General features: G+C 37.6%; 1 protein-coding gene across 4 annotated transcripts in view; it reads left to right on the top strand.

The window, feature by feature from the left end:
• GALAK (galacturonic acid kinase) overlaps positions 1 to 23,582 on the top strand; it is a 36,612-nt gene extending 13,030 nt beyond the window's left edge. The window contains exons 9-14 of one of the 4 annotated variants that reach the window (XM_039128410.3): positions 1,185 to 1,351; positions 7,700 to 7,740; positions 7,826 to 7,854; positions 10,667 to 10,736; positions 11,179 to 11,268; positions 23,145 to 23,582. In XM_039128410.3, the coding sequence (XP_038984338.1) occupies positions 1,185 to 1,351; positions 7,700 to 7,740; positions 7,826 to 7,854; positions 10,667 to 10,736; positions 11,179 to 11,268; positions 23,145 to 23,410 (663 nt within the window). In that variant the 3' untranslated portion in view covers positions 23,411 to 23,582. Of the gene's footprint in view, positions 1 to 1,184; positions 1,352 to 7,699; positions 7,741 to 7,825; positions 7,855 to 10,666; positions 10,737 to 11,178; positions 11,269 to 13,638; positions 13,779 to 22,096; positions 22,486 to 22,931 lie in introns of those variants that run through there. The other 3 variants (XM_039128415.3, XM_088716252.2, XM_088716254.2) reach the window with 3 other exon arrangements.
• Positions 23,583 to 24,236: the final 654 nt, after the last annotated feature.

The following is a 24,236-nucleotide window of genomic DNA, read 5'->3' as shown; positions in this document are numbered from 1 at the left end:
AATTAAGTGATTAAAGGATTCAACGTTGCTATTTATGATATGACTCATGAAGGGGACTGGTTATACTGGTTCAGTGATCCCAAGTGCACATCCTTTCTTCCATCTCATAATTGGCGCTTATTCCTGGCTGTACCCTCCTCAGGCACCAGAGTTCCCTTTAGTCCTTTTTCCCTTTGCCATCTCCTCTCTCATGAAAACACCACACCTTGCTACTACCATCTCTCTAGTAATATTCCACCATCAAAATTGCCTCTTTGCCTCCATCCTTTCCTATCATGCCTCCATCACCATGTCCATCAACAGCTTCGAATTCTTATCTCTGCCTTTCTACAACCTGCCTTGTTATGGGTACCAGCTTTGTCAAAATAAGCAGATGGATCATGATTGGTGGTGTGTGCTAGAAGTTGGGCACAGGATGGACAGAAATGCCAAAGGTCTGAAAAATTCCTGCATGAAAATATGATTAGGTAACCTAAATCCTGATGTCTTTTTGATTTGTACATGCCAAAATGATGATCTAATTCAGGTCAAAAATTCCTAGTACTTAATATAAAGTTGTTCCATTGTTGTTCTCTAATAAATTAATTGTATCTAAGTGTGTGCATAAATTAATCCCTCAAACTGTCCGTTCTGGACCCTAAGTTCAAGATTTTTCTGTTTGTTTTTAATTTTTCAACATTAACGGCAAATATTGATTTGGGTTTCTTTCAATCTTAGTTATTCTGCCATTGATCCATAGATGATATTTGACATATGCTCTATTTTGGCAATGATCTAGGCACTGTTTGTTGATGCCAACTCTTAGTGATCCGTGACTACAAAGTGAGTCCCACTAGATATACATGTCTGTGTAAATGAAGGTCGCATACGTGCGACATGAACTATTAAAGTCCTGCCTCTTTATGTCGTCCCGGTAGTTGATGCATGTTTGTCCCGTAATTAAAGGGAGTAGGGTGGGATTCCGATTGCATGTGGGCGCGCTTTGCCATTAGGCTATCTAGGTTGATATAGAAGAGGAATGTCGGATTTCTGTTGCCAGAAGGGTGGCATCTAGGTTGATTTTTACATGCTCTATATATATTGCACGGCTTTCAAATTCCCTTCAATGATGTCCATCGTGTCAATATGTTTCCCAACTCTTAAACTTGTACTGATTTTATTAACTTCTAGTTTTGCTTGAACAGATGAAAGAACACAAATTTGTCAAGTTTGCAGAGAACAAACAGTCTCAGGGACACACAGCATACAAGATTTTACTAGCATTTTCAGGGCTAAAGAATTGTTTAACCAATAACTCTGGATATAATTCTCGAGTTTCTGAGTGTCAAAAGGCTGCACGAGCTCTTTTAGAGTAAAATTCTTTACTTTTATAGCTAAATACTGCATGATGCATAATGTGAATTTGTGCATATGCTTTTGTTTAGATGCATCTTTCTAATCTGACAGCATAGGGGTACCATGTTGTTGTTATTAAAAAATTGGCTGCATTTATACATTGAATCAAAAGTTACTCTATTGTTCAACTCGCCAAGAAGGGTTACTCTGTTGGTTGGCAACAATGGTTCAAATGATGGTACTGAATTCTATTTGCTGAAACCAAGGTATGCCATACCAGCCCAAATTGGGCGGTACGGGACATACCATACTGTACCGGTATCTAGTATGGGTAGCATACTGAGTGTCGGTATGCTAAAAAATTTTATATCATACCGTATCGATACTGTGCTAGTGTGGTACCAGTATGGGGTCCGGTACCGAGACGGCGAACCTTGGCTGAAACATTCTTAGTTGTCAACTCTGACACATTTTACCTGCACCTGTCATCATTCTAGTTTTCCTTGTGGGTTCCTGATTATAGGATCAAGTTACTAATTTATGCTACAAGTTGAATATTGTGAATAACTGCCTGCAGAAATGTGGAGTGACATCATATCATTCATTGCTCTGAGCATTTTGCCTGCAATATGGCTAACAAGCGTCATAACACATTCACTTACTAAGTTAAAGAATAAGAATTTTTTGGTATGATCATAAGTTACTTATGTGAATGACCTGTTCTAACCATTTCTATAGAAATTTAGATTATGGCATGAAAAAATCATTTCAAAGCAGAGATTTTATGGAAATACTAGTCCATGCTTTATGTATAAGGTCAATAGACCTGTCATTCCAGAATGGATTATCATAGACAATGTGCTGAATCTTCTAGGTGGTAGTAAACTTGAGGAGTCAAAACAGAAGTTAGCTAGTTGAATATGAAAGTTAATTAGTATGGATTGTGTAATTCATTACTTGGAGATCCTAGGCTGGATGATGAGTCATAAAATCAGAGTATGCTTGAACCAGTCATGAATTGCCAGAATTCTTGGCAAGATATATGATAGACTGAGGAGCAAGGTATGCTGAACAGACCAGAACTGGTCGGTTCAGCCTGTACCGAACCGGTGCCGACAGGCACCGGTACAGTACAGCGTATAAAAACGGTTCTGATCCAAACTGGATCGAAACCAGTTGGTTCCGTACTTGTACTAGTGCGAACTGGGCCGGTTCGTACTGGCCCAATACTTTTTCCCCGCGCGCGAGGAAGATCGCCCATGCGGGTTGGAGCCGCGTGGGCCACTTAATGCCATAGAGTGGCATTTAACGCGTCCGCAAACGCGCGCGGACGTGTAGATTTTTTTTTGGGAATCACGCGCGGACGTGCGAGCGGAGAATCGCACGCTCGCGCATGATTTCTCGTGCTGGAACCGTGCCTGCGGCCAATTCCCCAGCAGGGAATCGCGCCCGTGCGCGGTTCCCCGTGCGGGGCAGTGCGCCCAAGCGGGCTGCCAGCCTGCGTGGGCCATTTAATGCCACTCTATGGCACTTAATGTGTCCAGACGCACACGGATGTATTGTTTTTTTTATTTTTTTTATTTTTTTTACGTTCGCGCGTGTGGGGCCGCAGACGCGCACGTCTCTAGTTCGGTACCGGCACGGTACTGGTTCTCACCGGTACGTCGGTACGGTCGGTCTGGCGAACCTCACTGAGGAGAATATGAGCAGTGCATTGTGCTAACATTTCCTAGTTCAAGTTTCATTATTTATTAATTTATCTATTTTTTGACATTATCAGTCCACTCTTAATCCTCCATATTTTCCATCACGGCTTATGACTGGCATGGGTTATATTTATACAATTATTTGTTCACTGAAATAGTTAGCCATGCCAACTCCACTGTACAGTGTGTATAAGGGTTTGCTAAACCATCTTGAACTAGAGAACCAAACAGGCTAGGAATTGGAATGGTTTGGCTATCTGATTCGGACCTTGGTGAGAACTAGCCTGAATTGGGCTGAACCATTTAATTATGCCCGATTTTTAAGCCATTTTGGGTTGTTCTGGACTGTACCGGCCAATTTAGTACTTTATAAATGAGTTGCGAGTTGCGACTCCTTAGGGTTGTCTCCTCTCTCTCTCTCTCTCTCTCTCTCTCTCTCGCTTCCTTGCCTCTCCCCTCTTCTCTCTCCCATCCTCCAATCCTCCTCGCATCTCTCCCATCTCTCACGAGCCTCATCTCTTGTGAGTCGTGACTCCTCTCGCAATTACCCTTGCTAGGAATAGGTCTCCATCACCACCACTGCCGATGATGACGACCATGAACCACCAGTATGCCTGTCTCTCCCCTCTCCCTCTCTCTCCTTCTCTAGTTCCAGTATGTTCGGGACCGTACCGTACATACCGATACCTGTACCAAATCGATACCTGGTTAGTACGATCCTTGATACCAGTTCGGTGAACCTTGGTATGTACTAAGTTGTGCTGTGCTCGGTTGGCGCACACTGGTACTATAGTGTGTTAAGTACTAGCATCCAGCTGGTATTATTCTAATGACATATGTTGGTAGGGCATTGACATGGTACATAACATGCTCTATTGACAACGCCTACCAATACTTGGATCCATATCCATTTCCTTTTTTGGCATGTATATTGTTATTTGACACTAAACCATGCTTCAGAATAACAGTCTATGGAATAAAGTCTAAACTCCATCCGCTGAGCTCAAGACAATCTATAATCTCCATTGGAGATGTTCACTGATATAGATGTGATATGTCTAACAACCATGCAGTCCAAATTACATATTGAGGCACAACACAAAATTGTTATTGTTCAAAATAATATAAACACACTTAGGGCCTATTTGGATGCTAGAATTCTTATAGTGTGATAAGATCATTCTAGCAAGTTTATTAATAAGGCTTCTGTTCTAAAGTTATGCTGAAAGTGGGACAGTTCAAATAGATGGGAAGCTAGGGTGATAGCGAATCCCTAAAAAATAGGGATAAGATATATCACCTCCACAAATGAATTAATTCTCTTGAAATTGGGTTTAGTTGTCATTGGAGCTGCCCCGATCTTTTCAAAACATCCCTCATCCATCTTAATTTTAAACCTGAAGCCTCTGCTATGAAAATCTCATAATGCTTGTCAAACTGATAAGATCTTTTGGCTTCCAAACATACTCCGTGGACTTTTATCAGCAGATCGTATTATCTTTAAGGCATCTAAACTCTGCTTTAACACATAAAAAGCTTGGGAGTCTTTCACGTTAGCTAATCACTTTGGCAACCTTGATTATATAAAAACTCTTGCATGAGAATTTTGGCCAGCTATCTTTCAAATGACCAAAAATTCTTTTGGGTTTTTGTAAAGCCAAGAAAAATCTCTGCACATTATCTAGCTGGTTGTGGATTATCAGAAAACTTTATGTACCTTCAGGTATTCAGAGAAATTAAGGCCTGTGCATCTTTTGAAGTTTCTATTTTGTGAAAAACTATTGAAGTTTTCTCATGCATGTGCGGTTATGCTGTCATAATTGTCCTATTAGTAGAGATGGTTCTAATCTTGGTCTATCAAGGGCAATTGACAATCAAGTAATGAAATATATTTCGCAATGTACTAGAGGAATGATATGTACAGGTTGATATTTATTTTTTTCTTGCTAAAGGAGAATATGAAGCAAGGTCTGCAAAACTGGTATCAAGAATCATACTGGTACATTACCGGTGAAGTACAACAATATAATATGCATCTAGTACCAAAATAGGCTTCCAACACTTTTTTTCACTCCCAGTCATGATGCTGCCCAAAATTGGATGGTACATGTTGGTACCGGGCGATAGGGGCAGTTCCACGCAGATCGGGCCGGTATAGACCGATCTGGCTCATATACCAAACCAAACCTCAGTACCGTTCCAGTCCCTTACCGGTATGGTATGGTATAGTCAATATGGCAAATCTTGATATAAAGATTGCTGACTCATCATAGTTTTTAAGTAACTATATTGATTTCATGCTCTCATCAAACATATTGAAAATGGCCTACCTTATATTTGTGAAGATTAGTGCACTTGAGAGATTTAAAATGACTGAGCTATAGATGAAATAATTGGCATATAATGGGATTGTCAATCCATCACCTTGTTGCAGGAAACTTTCACTTAAGGTTCCACTTGCTCCAGATTCTATTGCAAAATTCATCCTCGCACCCACTTCATAATCCTTTTACAATTTATTCTAAGAGACCCATTTCCCCATATCTGCAACCGAATCCACTTCTGCAACTACCCTTACTTTTGGCAACTAAGATCCATCAAATTCATCATTATGTATGTGTCTAGTTCTTCTTATGCCCCTCAATGGAGGAATTTGTAATGGTTTTTATAATGATGAATTTGAAATAATCTGAAAGCTTCATATTATAATATTAGGCATGGAGCAGTAAATGTCTTGAATGCACCTATTAATGTTATTGTAATTATGTGGAAAAGGTCAGTGGCAAGGTGTATTAGTTACATGTTGACTTGCCCCCATTGAAAAAGAGGATCTACAATGGTTGATATTTTCCTTGAGATAAAATATTTACAAAAGGGTGATAAGAAGTGGAAACCTTGAATTATTTGAAAGTCACTATTCATTTTTGAGTCTTAATTTTATAATATTCCATATTCATCATATGATAAATTAGTTGTTTATCCCAATGTTTCAAATCCCATGGGATGGGACCATCCTTTTTTTTGTGGAATAGTGTTTTCAACACCTAGGTTGGTGGATTTCCTATTGTCTTAGTCCTAGTCCTGTTTTGTCTCATCTCGACTCTCAAGACTCTGTTGGGACAGTGCCCTGTCCCAGCACTTAGGATGGTGGGTTTGCCCTACCATTCCATTGGGAACTAAATCCATGTTTTATCCATTTTTTATTTTCTCAACCATTTTGTAATTTTTGGTACTCTTGTGACTTGCCTTTTGATTGTAACCATACATGTGATCAAGGTTCGTATTCTCGGTACCGGGCCCTATATCGTATCATGCTAATATAGTGTTAGCATGCCTAGTACAAGGGTCGATTTGGTGTACCAAGATTCGGTACGCCCCTCATACTAAGGCTCCGTTTGGCATAGTTGTTGGCGGTAGAGCTTTCGGAAGTAGAGCTTTTTTAAGTAGAGCTTTTATAAAAAGCTATTTGCTATTTGGTAACTACATTTCTAAAGTGCTGTAATACTTTAATATGTGTTTGGTAAACAAACTGAGAAAGTACTTTTGGTATGACAAAATGACCATAAAGGACATTGCATAGTATTATACAATAGAGCATAATAAAATATAATATATATTAATACATAAATATATAATATAGCATAATATTACTTTAATGTAAAATAATATTATTATAATATAGTAATATAATATTGTATATTATAGCATAATAATATAACATAATTTGATATTATATAACATAATATATCAATGTATTATGATATAATGTAATACAATATTATATTTATAGTAGAATACAATAATAAAGGTATAAAATATTATAATTATTATCATTATATATTAATATTATCATTTTCTGTAATTATTATATTTGATTATGGATTTTTAGGTCCAAAATAATTTTATAACTCAAAACAGCTTTCTGACGGGGCCTAAAAGTACTTTTCCGATTTTGGAGCTTCTTTCAAAAAGCTGTTTTAGCTTTTGGACAAAGCTAAAACAGATTTCCGATATTTTTACTAAACACTCTTATTCCATCTAAAAGTGCTTTTGGAGGGGTACTTTCTGGCCCTTCAAAAGCTCTACCAAACAGGGCCTAAGTCTTGGTTCAGTACTGGTACGATTAGATGAAACATTATATAGTACGGTACTTGGAACAAATAAAGATTTCCCATATTACTCATGAAACACCATTATATTGTTGTTTAGATTAACCACCACCACAAACGATATATTATTATATGGTTAGATGATCACCACCACCAACAGTCAATATATGGTAGCATTTGCATGCAACATATAAAGATTTCCAATATTACTCATGAATAAATCATGAAATCATGAACAATTCATGAATAATTGAGTAGTTCTGAATTGATTGATTTGTGGAGGAAAATATGGAGAATCATCTGGTCAGTAAAACTGAGCATAATTCGAGTTTCTTTTAGCTATTTGAAGAATTTGTAATTATGCTTCATCAATCTGATGTACCCAAATAAGTCGCATATGTACTAGCGAAAAAAAGTAAAGCTCCCTATATTTAAGTTTTCAAAAAATTCTTTTTCTCCCCAAATATGTGGGGGATGTTTCTTAGTATCTGAATTTGATGACTATTCACGTCATTACTTTTGCTCTTTATTGTCTCTTTGTATGTACAGAGTTTCGGATGATGGAAAGTCGAATCCTCTTCTTTGTGATGGTAAGCGAGAAATTTATGAGTACTCTTTTAAATCGTATGCTTTGCATAATGAGTTTGATCATCTTCTTGATTTTTTGCTTCACAGTCGATCCAAGCTTGTATGAAGCCCGCAAGGTATTTAATCCTATTTTAGCTCTTGACATAAGTTTTCTCTTGGTTATTGTAATGCTATTCAAGCAGTTTCTTATACATAAGATAAAAGTTAGAAAATGCTTAAGCCAAAATGAGGTTTTACATATGAAATGTGAAAGTTGTTTCATAGACATATTTTTTGTTCTATAAACTCATACCATTTCCTTATGCATATATATATACACATTGTGTTGTGGTTCTTAATAAATTTTTTTTCTATAGATGGATTTATGCTTGAATATGATAGGTGGATTTTTCCACATCTGAATTAGATGCCCACATTGTTAATCATGATCTACAACCTTTAACATGCTTAAAAATAAAGGGTCAAGTAGAAAAGTTCATAAAATGGATGGTTTAATTGGCAAGATATAATGCTTTTAATTGGGACAATGGTTTAAAATCCTCCTGACCTCCTAACTTTGATCTAAATGTCTTTAAGATGTGAAAATAATGAACATTTGTTGGATTCTCTATTTGTATGATGTACCATAAATTGTGGCCACATGCCTTGTCAGTACTATCCATTTTGTATTCACTTGATGCAATCTAAGAACCATGGTTTTAAGTTTTAGCCTGAAGTCAATCTCTTTGGGCCAAAGCTGATTGGTTTTGGGGGAGAACAAACCAAAACTAACCCCTAGTTTCGGTTCAGTCAATTTTTGTCCAAAATTGATAAATTTCCATCTAGTTTCAGCGGGGTTTCAGTCAATTTTGTCTGAAACTAACAGAAACCAGAAATAAATGTTTTCATAAAGTTTTATTTTGATATTTGGTATATAAACTTCATTTCTTTTTTAAAGTACACTGGCTATTTAGTACCAATTTTCTATGAAATTTTTTCGGTTAGTTCAAAGTGGCATACATAATGCATATACTTCTTGATGGCCAAGGCCTCTAATGACCCTTATCGTAGTAGTATTTTACAAAGATTACTCTAAACAAATAAAAATAATATATTTCATAAAAATAGCATATTATCTAAATGCAATGAATCAAGGTAAGCTTTCTTATTATTATCTTGATCTCTATCAGTAGTCCCACTCAACGATGATGATGATGATGATGGCCATTATTATTTGTGTACCTTGCAATAGTCTGTGGTATTGAACAGGCAAACCTAATTTATCTTAATACTCCTGTGCAGTGATATATTTAATGCATTAAGACTCAACATAGTTTAATTGTAGCCCGAGGTACCTTGATTATACCCTTTTACAAATCCAATCGAACCCAGATTTGGGTCCAGTCGATACCCAAAATCTTACCTTCTACATGATGTATATTTTTACCCTTATATACCTCATGATTATGATATAACTAATTAATTATTTTTCTCTGTATTTGCCACTAGTTCATAGTTTTGAGGGCATGAAGAGAATTGAGGTTTCCAGAAAACTGTACCTGCTCAAGACTGAACCTGGTCCCAATACATACCTATTCCAACCCAGACTGGACCTGATCTCTACCTAACCAATCCTCACCCTTCCGACAAGGGGCTGGAGTGGACCCAATTTTTTGTTGGGTAAGTTTGGAGTCAAATGTAAATATGAACTGCCCAATAGGTTTAGGTCTGGTTTATGAGGTATTAGGACCTGATCTGACCAAATAGCACCCCTAATACATACATATGTATGTACGTACAACATATATACACACATACTTACATTTACACATTTTTTGTAGATATGACATGTTTGTATATTATGATACTAAGATGGTCCAGAGAGAGGACTTTACATCTATTATTTTGTTCAATGATCAAAGTTGCATAATGAAAATCTAAAGTGTTGAATGTAATCTACAGATCCAGAAAAAATTATAAGTTAACATTTATATGTTTTGAAGATCTCTTGCCTATGCAATCATCTAAATTAAATGTTGTAGTGCGCAATGTAGTATGTTATCTTTTGGAGTTAATTTTTGAATGATGTAATGCATAGGCGAGAAGCCTCTAGAGTATAAAACATATGATTTGTTTTTGTTTAAAGACATTTTTAGACCTTGTCAATCACATCCAGTAGTATAGTTTTTTCATTTGCAATTCCTTGACAATGGATGTAAAGTCTCCTCTTGATACCCTCTTTATATTATGACTACATCAACACATGCATGCATTTGGATAATATTTATATATATGTCCACATATTTTTCTCTCTTCTTTTATCTCTCTTCCTTCTTCTTCACCCTTTTTTCCTCCTTCTCTTTTCTGTTTTTCTGTAAGTTTCGGTTGTTTTAATAATATCTTGGTGGAAGGGCATCCCTCCTTCATTTGCTTCAGAAAAAAAAAGATATATATGGAGAGAGATTATAATATATAACACAGATTGCAAGATATAATCATATAACACAATATTTTATTAGTCTGGGAGTTACAGGCCATACTTCAGTAAATGATACCTACTTTCAAATTCTTGCATTGGAATTTATTTAATGCCCATAACATTTTATATATTGTGATTGTAACTACTGATGGATAGCTAGGATTCAGTGCTATCATGCCAAGTTTGGATGCAACATTATTGACCAGCTAATTAATGAAGAATGGACTTCTAGTGTGTTAATTGATAATTAGATATGCTTTGTGGTTCCATTAGAATGCAATTGTGTATATACGCTGCTCTATCAAAAATTTTAAATATCATCATGATGCATTGCCTCATCTAAGTTAACACTTTCTTGCAACTGCCCCAAAGAATAAGATGATAAAGGAATTAAAACCCTCTCCAGCTTTCTGGGATTTTAGGATTTTAGCTATATGTAATTTTTTTTCCTTTATTTTGTCCTTTTGCAGTCCAAGTTAAGTCTGGAACTGGCTAACAGAGCTAGGCACTACTTTTCAGAAAATGAGCGGGTTATAAAAGGTATACCAAAATTATTTCTATGATGTTTATGCATATGTATAAGCATGAATTTATCATGTTTTGAATATAAAGTTTATGAAAGTTCAACATTTTGTAATAATGCCATTCTACAACAGTTGAAGTTGTTTGATAATAACTAATCATGGGACACTGGACAGGGAGGAGCATTGAGAATAAGTTGGGATATGAAGGCTTTAGAAAAGTATAGTAGTTTTAGTCTGTTAAGTTCCATTATTTTAATGAATTTGATAGAAAAGATTCGTGATGTAGAATGCACTATGTTTAAACCAAACTGATGGGAAAGGCGTGTTTGTTATTAATATGATATGATGTTGATGATTGTCCAATTTAGTTTTTCACAACAGACTCATTTACCTCACAGCTTCGAGTCTGTGTCGCTCAATTTAGTCTAGTAATCATGATGATCTTTTCTGAATCTCAGGTATACAAGCATGGGCATCTGGAAATTTAGAAGATTTTGGAAAGCTGATATCAGAATCTGGTCGCAGTTCCATATATAATTATGAGTGTGGTAAGTCTATTTGGAACCCTAGAACTAATACATTGTTATGTAATCCTTATAATTTTGCTTTGTTTTCTAGTTCTCTATATGCTGCTTTTCTGGTGACTCGAGAAACAGTATATGAATGAAATTTTTAAGTCCAAATTGACTCTTGAGGATGATAGTGTTATTTTGATGATTAACAAGTAATTATCTAGAGCATGCTATAAGTTAAATTGATACTTCATTTATAAGTTCATTACTCTCAGTACATTTGTTTAATTGAAAATATCTATATGGTCTTGTTCATTTGGATGAATCTAACCTTGAGAATGCAGCAAAGTGTGGATTGAGTCGACCCATAGGTTGATTGGGTCGACCCCGGCACATCTAGGAATCATCTGGCACACTCCTGCAAAAACAGCACAAATGAACAGTGAGTTGGGTCGACCCAAGGTAAGCATGAGTCGACCCAACCTCCAAAGAACCTCAAAACGCAAAGGAAGAATGCTCTCTGGATTCACTGAGAGGGTCGACCCACACAGTGGTTGAGTCGACCCAAGCTTGAGTCGACCCAAACTCTGAGAGGGTCGACCCAAAGGGCAAGACAGAAAGACAGACAGAAAACGGTTCTCTGGAATTACTGAGAGGGTCGACCCAAGAAGAATTTGAGTCGACCCAAGTGAACTTTGAGTCGACCCAAAGAATGGTTGGGTCGACCCATGGGAAGAAAGGCTGAAATTGAGGTTTCTGTGTTCTCTGAGAGGGTCGACCCAAGGAATGTTTGAGTCGACCCAAGGCAAAGTTGGGTCGACCCAAGGACAGGTTGAGCCGACCCAAACACGGGATGAACAGTAACGGCTAGTTCTGCAGATGTACTTTTTGTCCTTCCCAAGGTCAGTAACGGCTAGTTTTTGAATTCTAACCATTGGGGCTTGACCAAAGAAGATGGAAAGCTATTTAAAGGGGCACTATTCATCAGAGAGAATAACTTTTGAGTTGAATATCAAAGAGTACCCAAGAATACAAAAGTGCCCTAATCTTCTTCATCAAGAGCTTCATTCAAGAATCAAAGAAAGGGATTGAGCAGATTCAAAGAGGCATCAAGGGCTCCATCCCCTTTAAAGAGTGAAGCATCCTTGACAAAGAAGAGCAAAGCGACTTCAAAGCGATAAATACTTTCTAACTCTTCCTTGTAGCTTATATTGTTTCATATGCTCATTTAGGAGTTTGAATCTTTTCTTTTGTTATTAAACACTTTGTAAAGGTTCGTTGGTGAGCCCGCAAAACCAACAAAGGTTTTTGGTGAACCCGGAAAACCAAAGTGTATAGGTTCGTTGGTGAGCCCGTAAAACCAACAAAGGTTTTTGGTGAACCCGGAAAACCAAAGTGTATAGGTTCGTTGGTGAGCCCGTAAAACCAACAAAGGTTTTTGGTGAACCCGGAAAACCAAAGTGTATAGGTTCGTTGGTGAGCCCGTAAAACCAACAAAGGTTTTTGGATTGTGAGCCCGGAAAACAATCCAACTGTAATCCGCGAGATTATAGTGAATTCCCAAGGGGACGCTTGGGGAGTGGACGTAGGTGCTAAGGAGAGCACCGAACCACTATATATTGTTGTGTTTGTGTTGTGCTTGTGTTTTCATTTACTCTTGCATCATCTTCTACTCTTGCGTTAGTTTAACTCACTCAAATAGCTTAAGAAAGCGTCCACCGCACTTAATTAAGAAAACGTTTAAAGCACCAAAATTTAGAAGAAACCAATTCACCCCCCCCCTCTTGGCTTGTCACCTTGGGCAACAAGTGGTATCAGAGCGAGGTGCTCTAATAGTGCTCATTGATCTAACAATCAAGAGTTAAAGATCATGACAACCCAAGTGGGATGTGCAATGAGTGAGGGGCAATCCACAAATAGACCACCTCTATTTAATGGCACAAACTACACATATTGGAAAGCTAGAATGAGGATATTCATTCAAGCTTCGGACTATGAACTGTGGCAAATCATCACTAGAGGACCTCACATACCCACACTTAACATAGATGGCACTATCATACCCAAACCAGAAATGGATTGGAATGAAAGTGATAGAAGATTAGCACAGTTAAATGCAAAAGCTGTAAATACACTTTACTGCTCTTTAGATGTAAATGAATTTAATAGAATATCCACTTGCACCACCGCCAAAGAAATTTGGGATAGACTTGAGGTCACACATGAAGGGACCAATCAAGTTAAGGAGTCCAAGATAAACATATTAGTACACAAGTATGAACTGTTTAAAATGAAATCTACTGAGTCCATAACTGATATGTTTACTCGTTTTACTGATATTATAAATGGGCTTAAAAGTTTAGGAAAGTCTTATTCTAACTCTGATTTGGTGCGTAAAATTCTCAGGTCTCTACCAAGGAATTGGGAGGCCAAGGTAACCGCTATTCAAGAGGCAAAGGATCTCAACACACTGCAGTTAGAGGAGCTCCTAGGATCTCTCATGACCCATGAGTTGACAATGAGGCAAAATTCAGAAGATGAGGTCAAGAGAAGAAAACCCATTGCCTTAAAGACTACCATCCCTAGACAACAAACTGAATCGGAAGATTCAGATGATGATGAAGATATTGATGAAGAAGGGATGGCAGTGCTTGGGAGAAAATTCAGAAGATTCATGAGAGGTAAGAATAAGTTCCATAAAAAGAAACCCTTTCTTAAAGGTAACTCAAGCAAAGAAAAGGTTAAGGATAAGGAAAAAGAAAAGGAGACTCCCATTTGCTATGAGTGTAACAAACCCGGGCATTATAAGATAGATTGCCCAGATTTGAAGAGGATGGCAAGAAAGTTGAAAAAGAAGAATTTTATGGTCGATTGGAGTGAAAGTGAGGAATCAAGTTCGGAGGACGAAGATCATCAAGACACGGCCCAAATATGTCATATGGCCAATGACGATGAGGTAGATTCTGAACTTGACTGTGATTTTACTGTTGATGAATTGCATGATGCATTCTTAGAACTCATGGAAGAACATAAGAAAGTAATTAATAAAAATAAAGCTCTAAAAGAAGAAAATCAATCTCTCATTAAAGATAAGATAAAACTGTCTCATAACTATGAAACGTTAAGTAGGAAACTTGAAAATGAAACCAAGAATCTAATTGCTGAAAATATTAAGTTAAAAGAAGATGCTGAAAAGTATAAATCCTTGGTAGATAAATTTACTCTTAGTTCTACCAAATTGAATATGATACTTGATAGTCAAAGAGCTGTATATAATAAGGCTGGTTTAGGTTATAGAACAAATACAAAACAAAAATTCTTAAAGAATATCTTTGTAAAAGCTAAAAATGAAAATGTTACTTGTTATTGTTGCAATAAGATAGGACATAGAGCATATGAATGTAACTTTAGAAAGTCTAGTCAAAACAAATCAAGTAATAATCAAAAGATTAAATTCAAGAAAGTTTGGGTTCCAAAAGGAACATGGAGTACTAACCCTAAAGGACCCAACTTAGTTTGGGTACCTAAAGTTTCTTCTTGATCTTGATTGCAGGTGTGTCTTACAGCTGATAAAATGGAAAAACGATGGTATCTAGATAGTGGCTGTTCAAGACACATGACCGGTGACGAAGATCAATTTGTCACTTTGGAACCAAAGAAAGGTGGAGTAGTTACCTATGGAGACAATGGTAAAGGCCATATCATTGGAAAGGGTAAAATTTTCATTGCTCCATCTGTTTTTATAGAAAATGTTTTGTTAGTTAAAGGGTTGAAACATAATCTTCTTAGTATAAGTCAATTTTGTGATAAAGGATTTAAAGTTACATTTGAAGCATCTGTATGTATAATCACAAATCCTAAAGATAATAGCATTGTACTTGTAGGACAAAGGCAAAGAAATATTTACTTAGTAGATCTTCATGAATTAGGCAAGAAAAATGGTTTATGCTTAATTACTAATGAAGAAAAGAAGAATGAAACTAGTTGGCTTTGGCATCGAAGACTAGGACATGCAAGTATGGAATTAATATCAAAACTAGTTAAGAAGGAATTAATAAAGGATGTGCCAAAATTGATTTTTGAAAAGGACAAAATATGTGGACCATGTTCATTAGGAAAACAAACTAGATCATCTTTTAAATCGAAAAATGTAGTATCAACAACTAGACCATTTGAACTCATACATATGGACTTATTTGGACCTACTAGAACCACAAGTCTAGGAGGAAAGAAATATGGACTAGTCATTGTTGATAATTTTTCAAGGTATACATGGGTTTCATTTTTGGCACATAAGAATGAAGCATTTTCAGAATTTTTGAAACTATACAATAAAATCATAAATGAAAAGAAACTCACATTGGTAGCAATTCGAAGTGATCATGGTACGGAATTTGAAAATCAACACTTCGAGGAATTTTGCACTAAAAATGGAATATCACATCAATTTTCAGCACCTAGAACGCCTCAACAAAATGGGGTTGTTGAAAGAAAAAATAGGACATTGGCAGAAATGGCACGCACAATGTTGTGCGAGTCAAATCTTCCAAAGTACTTTTGGGCTGAAGCTATAAACACCTCTTGCCATATTCTAAATCGAGTTTTAATACGACCTATAACTAAGAAAACTCCTTATGAACTTTGGAAGAATAAGAAACCCACTGCAAAATATTTTAAAGTGTTTGGATGTAGATGTTTTATCTTAAATAACGGCAAGGAGGACTTAAGTAAATTTGATGCCAAGTCAGATGAAGGTATCTTCTTAGGATACTCCACATCTAGCAAGGCATACAGAGTATTCAACAAAAGAACCTCAGTAGTGGAAGAGTCGGTCAATATTATATTTGATGAGTCTGATAGTGAGTCTGCTAGGAAAGAAAACTCTATTGATGATGATACAGGAATTATCGATTTTGAGAAGTTAAAAATTGATGACGTACCAAATCAAGATAAGGGAGATGATTGCGTGCCACCACAATCCCAAGACGTGCCAAAAGAATGGAGGTATGCACATGGACATCCTAAGGACTTAATTATTGGTGATCCATCTCAAGGAGTAAGAACTCGATCTTCTCTTAGAAATTTAAATGATTATCTTGCTTTCGTTTCACAATTAGAACCTAAAACTTATGAAGAAGCTGAAAAAGATACTAACTGGATAAATGCCATGCAAGAGGAATTAAATCAATTTAAAAGAAGTAATGTATGGACATTAACTGAAAGACCAAAGCATAATTCAGTAATTGGAACAAAATGGGTATTTAGAAATAAACTAGATGAAAATGGAGTAGTTATAAGAAATAAGGCCAGACTTGTAGCTAAGGGATACAATCAAGAAGAAGGAATAGATTTTGATGAGACATTTGCTCCTGTAGCTAGATTAGAGGCTATTAGATTGCTTCTGGCATTTGCATGTTTCATGGATTTTAAATTATATCAAATGGATGTGAAGAGTGCATTCTTAAATGGTATTATTGAGGAGGAAGTATATGTAGAACAACCTCCAGGATTTGAAAATCATGAATTGCCAAATCATGTGTTTAAACTACATAAGGCATTATATGGATTAAAGCAAGCACCTAGGGCTTGGTATGATCGACTAAGTAAATTTCTGCTTGAAAATGATTTTTGTAGAGGAAATGTAGATAAAACTTTATTCATCAAAAGAAAGGACAAAAATCTATTAGTGGTGCAAATATATGTAGATGACATAATCTTTGGTGCCACTAATGATACTCTATGCAAAGAATTCGCTGATTTAATGCATAGAGAATTTGAGATGAGTTTGATGGGAGAACTAAGCTTCTTTCTAGGATTACAAATCAAACAAACCAAAGAAGGCATTTTCATTCATCAAACTAAGTATACAAAGGAAATATTGAAGAAGTTTGGGAATGAAAATCATAAGGGAATTGGTACTCCAATGAATCCTACTAGTAAGCTAGACAAAGATGAAAAAGAAAAAAGTGTTGATATTAAGCTCTATAGAGGACTAATTGGATCCTTGCTCTATCTTACTGCTAGTAGACCCGACATTGTATTTAGTGTAGGGATATGTGCTAGATACCAATCGGATCCTAAGGAGTCACATTTAAGTGCAGTTAAGAGAATCCTTAGATATTTAAGAGGAACTACCAATATTGGATTATGGTACTCGAGAGACTCCTGTCTAGATTTGCTTGCATATTCAGATGCAGATTTTGCCGGATGCAAATTAGATAGAAAGAGCACAAGTGGGACATGTCAATTCCTAGGAAATAACTTAGTATCATGGTTTAGTAAAAAGCAGAACTCAGTGGCACTATCCACAGCTGAAGCTGAATACATAGCTGCTGGTAGTTGTTGTGCCCAAGTATTATGGCTCAAGCAACAATTAGAGGACTATGGAGTTAAACTAGATAATATTCCTATTAAATGTGATAATACGAGTGCTATCAATCTCACTAAAAATCCAGTTCAGCACTCTAAGGCCAAACACATAGAAATAAGGTACCATTTTATTAGGGATCATGTGCAAAATGGAAACGTATGCATTGAGCATATATGCACAGAAAAACAATTGGCCGACATATTTACAAAACCATTGAGTGAAGATAGATTCTGTATGCTCAGGAGGGAATTAGGTATATGTGATCCTTTTATTGAATGAATATGAAAGGGAGCTAATAGTGTCATGATACATTCCTCTAACTTCAAAAATCCCATGAAACATGAGTCAAATTTGTTATCTATAGATTTCTTACTCATGTATCATTGTTCCATAAAGAGGTTATAAGGATTGGAAGCAAGGAAAACTTTTTAGAAGCAAAAAGGGAGAGAAAACAAAATTTCTGCACTTGGGTCGACCCAACCCAGAACATGGGTCGACCCTACGTTGAGTCGACCCAAGAAAATGCTTGAGTCGACCCAACGTCGGGACCCCACTGTTATAAGGGGGCCCGAGAGCTCATCTAGGGCACTGTTTGCCCTTTGTCTCCTTCCGAAAAGTCTAGTCCCCACTCTCCAATCTCCACTAAACTCCTCCAAACAGTAGATTTCCTAAAGATCTTGGAGAAATGGTACCCAAACGAGCCGTGGCCAAGAGATCCGGAAGAGTGACTCGGATCCAACGGGAGGAAAGGCAACCTACCGAGCCATCTCCCGTGTCTCCAAGACGTGAGGCACGTGCGGAGGTCCCTCCTCCTCCTTCCCCCTCAGTGATCCTTGCAAGATTTGCGGGGAGGCCGGTTACTACCGGGAGAAGGATCCATTCGGAGTTTTTCAATCAAGAAGGGTTTCGGATTTGGGAATGGATCCAAAGACAAGGTTGGGAGTATCTTTGCTCCCTAGATGTGGTCATCTACCCCGGGTTGGTACAAGAGTTCTATGCCTTCCTCAAGACTGGTATGGGAGGACTTATTTCAGAAGTTCGAGGGGTTCGGATCCGTGTATCCGAGGAGAGCTTGAGTGAGTTACTACACCTACCCTGCATAGGAGCCACTCCGGAAAGGCCAGAAAACAAAATGAGAGCTCTACAATTGATTATGGAAAATGAGAACTTCGATTTCTCCACAAAGGTAATAGCTAGTTCTCTTTCCGCAGAAATGAGATTACTGCTCAATATGATCAATAGGATTTTGTTTCCAAAGACCGGGAGATTCGATCTCATCACTGAGCGAGATCTAGCAGTGATGGAGTGTATGATTCGGGGGACTCCCCTAAATCTTCCGGCTATGATATTGAGACAGATGAGGAAGGTAATGTGCAGCAACAGGGTATCACTACCTTATGGTATGATACTCACCTTGATATTTAGACAGCACGGTTTACCTCTCGAGGAGGAGGCATCCAAGAGTCTGCATCACACTGACACGTACACTGCACGGACACTTATACGCATGGGATATGAGAAAGTGAACGGGCAGTGGATTCACACAGGTGCAGGCATTCAGGGTGAGGCACCAGAGGGAGATGCACCAGAGGATGAGGATGAGGAGCCTATGGATCATCCTACTGCACCCTCAGAGGCTGGACCATCGTCATCCGCTCCTCCGACAGATACGGATGACTTCTGGAGCAGGATGACAGAGCTCATGACAGCTCAGGCGAGGACTATTACTGACGGGCTCACGAGCCGATTGGACGCCCGGTTGGATGTCATGTCTGCTGAGATCAGTGATCTGAGGCAGCAGATAGGAGCACTCCGGAGAGAGAGAGACACATGGACCATCTGTGCCACAGGCTGCTGAGTCAGAGATATCGGCACAGAGTCATCCCGCTCGACGTGCTCCACGCCAGACCCAGTCTCACCAGGCTCGACCTCCTCTCGCCATGTATGCTAGGAGGATGAGGACTAGATCCCAGCCATTAGATTCTTCCTAGGCTGATCTTAGCATCTATGTTTAGAGCCTAGGCTAGAAATCTAGTTCTCATATGTATCTTGTTTTTTTTTTTTTTTCTCATATGTATCTTGCTTTTCCCTTATATCTTTAAATCTCGATTGAGGAACATTGTACTTATCTTTATTTTGGGCATTAATGTATGAAAATGTTCCTATTGTGATCAATGAAGTCTGAAGTTTGTTCTTAATTGCATCTTTTCCCATATATATGTTTTTGATGATAACAAAAAGGGGGAGAAGAGAAGGAAAGAGTATATAAAGGAGAAGAGAAGAAAGAGTATATAAAGGGGGAGAAGAAAAGATAGAATATTCACTTTAAGAAAAGAAAGAGTATTTCATTTGAGAAGTTAAGAAAGAGTATTAATTTTGGGAGAAGTAAAGATAGTGTTTAAAGAAAGAGTATTAACTTTGTGAGAAAGAGTGAGTAAAGAAGTTATGTAAAGAAAAGAGAAATAAATGGGCAAACAAATTGAAAATCATATAAGAAAGCTTATACATCTAAGGGGGAGCAATTTGCAATAATGAAATTGACTAAATCAAAATTTCCGTCAAAGTTCAGAATTTGGCACATATAAATTCAGAATTTGGCACGCACCTCTCGCACCCCGATACATAACCTGAAACTCAGAGTTTATCTCCAATTTTTGAAGTTTCATTGCTAATGAATTATAAATGAAAGGGGGAGCAATTCAAAAAGTCAAATTGGCAACATTTGAATGATATAGGGGGAGATTTCACAAGTATATATGAAAAGCTGAAATTCAGCAATTTAATCCCTTTTATAAACTGATTTTAAAGACAAGTATCAATAGGCTTATACTCTTTATTTTGTAATCATCAAAAAGGGGGAGATTGAGGATGATAGTGTTATTTTGATGATTAACAAGTAATTATCTAGAGCATGCTATAAGTTAAATTGATACTTCATTTATAAGTTCATTACTCTCAGTACATTTGTTTAATTGAAAATATCTATATGGTCTTGTTCATTTGGATGAATCTAACCTTGAGAATGCAGCAAAGTGTGGATTGAGTCGACCCATAGGTTGATTGGGTCGACCCCGGCACATCTAGGAATCATCTGGCACACTCCTGCAAAAACAGCACAAATGAACAGTGAGTTGGGTCGACCCAAGGTAAGCATGAGTCGACCCAACCTCCAAAGAACCTCAAAACGCAAAGGAAGAATGCTCTCTGGATTCACTGAGAGGGTCGACCCACACAGTGGTTGAGTCGACCCAAGCTTGAGTCGACCCAAACTCTGAGAGGGTCGACCCAAAGGGCAAGACAGAAAGATAGACAGAAAACGGTTCTCTGGAATTACTGAGAGGGTCGACCCAAGAAGAATTTGAGTCGACCCAAGTGAACTTTGAGTCGACCCAAAGAATGGTTGGGTCGACCCATGGGAAGAAAGGCTGAAATTGAGGTTTCTGTGTTCTCTGAGAGGGTCGACCCAAGGAATGTTTGAGTCGACCCAAGGCAAAGTTGGGTCGACCCAAGGACAGGTTGAGCCGACCCAAACACGGGATGAACAGTAACGGCTAGTTCTGCAGATGTACTTTTTGTCCTTCCCAAGGTCAGTAACGGCTAGTTTTTGAATTCTAACCATTGGGGCTTGACCAAAGAAGATGGGAAGCTATTTAAAGGGGCACTATTCATCAGAGAGAATAACTTTTGAGTTGAATATCAAAGAGTACCCAAGAATACAAAAGTGCCCTAATTTTCTTCATCAAGAGCTTCATTCAAGAATCAAAGAAAGGGATTGAGCAGATTCAAAGAGGCATCAAGAGCTCCATCCCCTTTAAAGAGTGAAGCATCCTTGACAAAGAAGAGCAAAGCGACAAATACTTTCTAACTCTTCCTTGTAGCTTATATTGTTTCATATGCTCATTTAGGAGTTTGAATCTTTTCTTTTGTTATTAAACACTTTGTAAAGGTTCGTTGGTGAGCCCGCAAAACCAACAAAGGTTTTTGGTGAACCCGGAAAACCAAAGTGTATAGGTTCGTTGGTGAGCCCGTAAAACCAACAAAGGTTTTTGGTGAACCCGGAAAACCAAAGTGTATAGGTTCGTTGGTGAGCCCGTAAAACCAACAAAGGTTTTTGGTGAACCCGAAAAACCAAAGTGTATAGGTTCGTTGGTGAGCCCGTAAAACCAACAAAGATTTTTGGATTGTGAGCCCGGAAAACAATCCAACTGTAATCCGCAAGATTATAGTGAATTCCCAAGGGGACGCTTGGGGAGTGGACGTAGGTGCTAAGGAGAGCACCGAACCACTATATATTGTTGTGTTTGTGTTGTGCTTGTGTTTTCATTTACTCTTGCATCATCTTCTACTCTTGCGTTAGTTTAACTCACTCAAATAGCTTAAGAAAGCGTCCACCGCACTTAATTAAGAAAACGTTTAAAGCACCAAAATTTAGAAGAAACCAATTCACCCCCCCCTCTTGGCTTGTCACCTTGGGCAACAACTCTTAACCCTCAGATTTCCACTTTCTACTTGTGGCTGCATGGAAGAATCGGAATGGAGAAGACAATTTATTTTGCATTGAAGCTATCAATGGATAAAAGAGAATGAAACAATATTTGCAATTTCGGTATCAGACCCTGTACTGGTACCTTATTGATGCAATGTCCATATTCTCGGTATCGGGATCGATTTGTTGTACTGAAACTTGGTAGGCTTCCCATATTGAGTCTCGTTTTGGTACAGCTAAGGTATGGTATACCTGGCATGGGACAATATGCACCGATACGACAAACTCTGGGGTGAAGATTTGACAAACATTAATAGAAGCATTATTCATATACAAGGAGTTCTATTGATAATGAACGATTGACTTACATTGAAAGTCAAGCCCTTCAAAGTCAAAATTTGTTGGTTAGTTTAGAATGTCAATTATTGTTCAATATTGTAGAACCCAGAAATTAATGGATTTTCCATTGAAAATGATGATATTTCAAAACTAAGAAATGATGATATTCTGAAAATTGAAACTCGAGGAGAAACAGTTGGTTAATCTGAAACATATACTAAGAAATTTTATTAGGAGGCTAATGCTGGAAATATACAGATCATGATAATGCACACAAGCCTTAATAATAAGAAAAAATAGAAGAGGACCAGTCCATAAATTGTCTCTTATGTGCAAGAGTATCTCTCACACAATGCCGATACATTTTGTCTAATATTAGCACTATTTGTTAATTGCATGGATTTAGTTGATTTATCATGAGATGTTAATGTCAATGCTATATCTTGATGAACCATTAAAAATTTCTATCAATTGTATATACGAGGCTAAAATTTTTTCCTGCAGTACCAACCCTTTCTTCTGACTTGATGGCAAGTTGGATTGCACCATCATTATAGCTTCTTAAATTCAACAGCATGAATATGGCTTAGAAAGAGGGGAAGGGGTGCGGGAGGAGGGCTTGGTTAAAATGCCATCGTGACCTGTTAAAAGATTCAGAATGTATGTACATGTAGTCAATCCAAATTTTGAAGTTAAACATTCTGACATGCCATGTAGGATGTGAGCCGATGGTGCAACTCTATGAAATCCTTTTGAAGGCTCCTGGTGTTTTAGGAGCTCGATTCAGTGGTGCTGGATTCAGAGGCTGCTGTCTTGCACTTGTTGATGCCCGCTGTGCTGACAAAGCTGCTGCATATGTCAAGAAGAAGTACCGAATGGTTCAACCTAAGTTAGCCAATGAGATCCCAGAAGATAGGTTTGTATTGATTTGTGAACCAGGAGGCTCTGCCCATATAAGAGAAAATATTCAGGGTCAGGACTGAATTGTATATGCAGCGATAGTGCTTGAGAAGACATCTTCATTCATATCATTCTTACATGACAACCTGAAACTCGCACAACCTTTTATTCTTTAATTTTGAAGAGCTGGATGCTTGATGTTCATCTGCTATAAAAGCTAAAAAAAGCTGTCAAAGCTATTTATTAACGGATAAATATCTAGGTGTTCTTTGAATGTGCCGAAAACGCTAAATCGGAGTCGTGGAAACGAACGAAACTGGTTATGAGCTGTGCGATTGTTTTAGGAAGGTTGGTATGCATGGTAAGGCATCGGAGGTCTGGCTGAAAATGTCGAGCTTGTACATTATTTTTTACTTTTTTAACAAGATGCTATCATCTTGAAGTCATTGATCATTCCTAGCTACAAGAATTTAGAGGAATGCTTGGCCTGCCTACGGCTAGATCCGCTTTAAATGTTACGGTTGCTACGGATGGCTAGCTCATTTAAGGTTGGGGCAACCAGCTGAGAGGAGTCCAGCTTCTAAAAGTTTTCATGTTTTGTACCCAAAAAAAGATTCCATATTTGGCTTTTTTTCTCCATTACGTGCATAGCATTTAGCAATTCCTCGTGGCTTCCGAGTTGCGCTGCTTTTATTTTTCTCATGTTATTTTGTCTTGTCACCGACCAATTATTTTCCTACAGCAGCATTAATATTGTCCTTTTTTTTTTTTTTTTTTTTTTTTTTGGTAAAAATGGCATTTCATATAGTTCTTACATAGGTCATATAGTTTTCACATGGGTACAGTCAGACAAGTCAAAAGAAAGAAGATGATACGAGGAAGAAGGGATATCAGCGGCCCTCGTCCAAA

Source organism: Phoenix dactylifera, chromosome 2 (genome assembly GCF_051530095.1).
Source record: "Phoenix dactylifera cultivar Ajwa chromosome 2, Ajwa_hap1_PhDact_Kaust_v1.1, whole genome shotgun sequence".
NCBI classification, from domain to species: domain Eukaryota; kingdom Viridiplantae; phylum Streptophyta; class Magnoliopsida; order Arecales; family Arecaceae; genus Phoenix; species Phoenix dactylifera.
The sequence above is the reverse complement of the archived record's forward strand: the minus strand, read 5'-3'. Positions and strand labels throughout refer to the sequence as shown.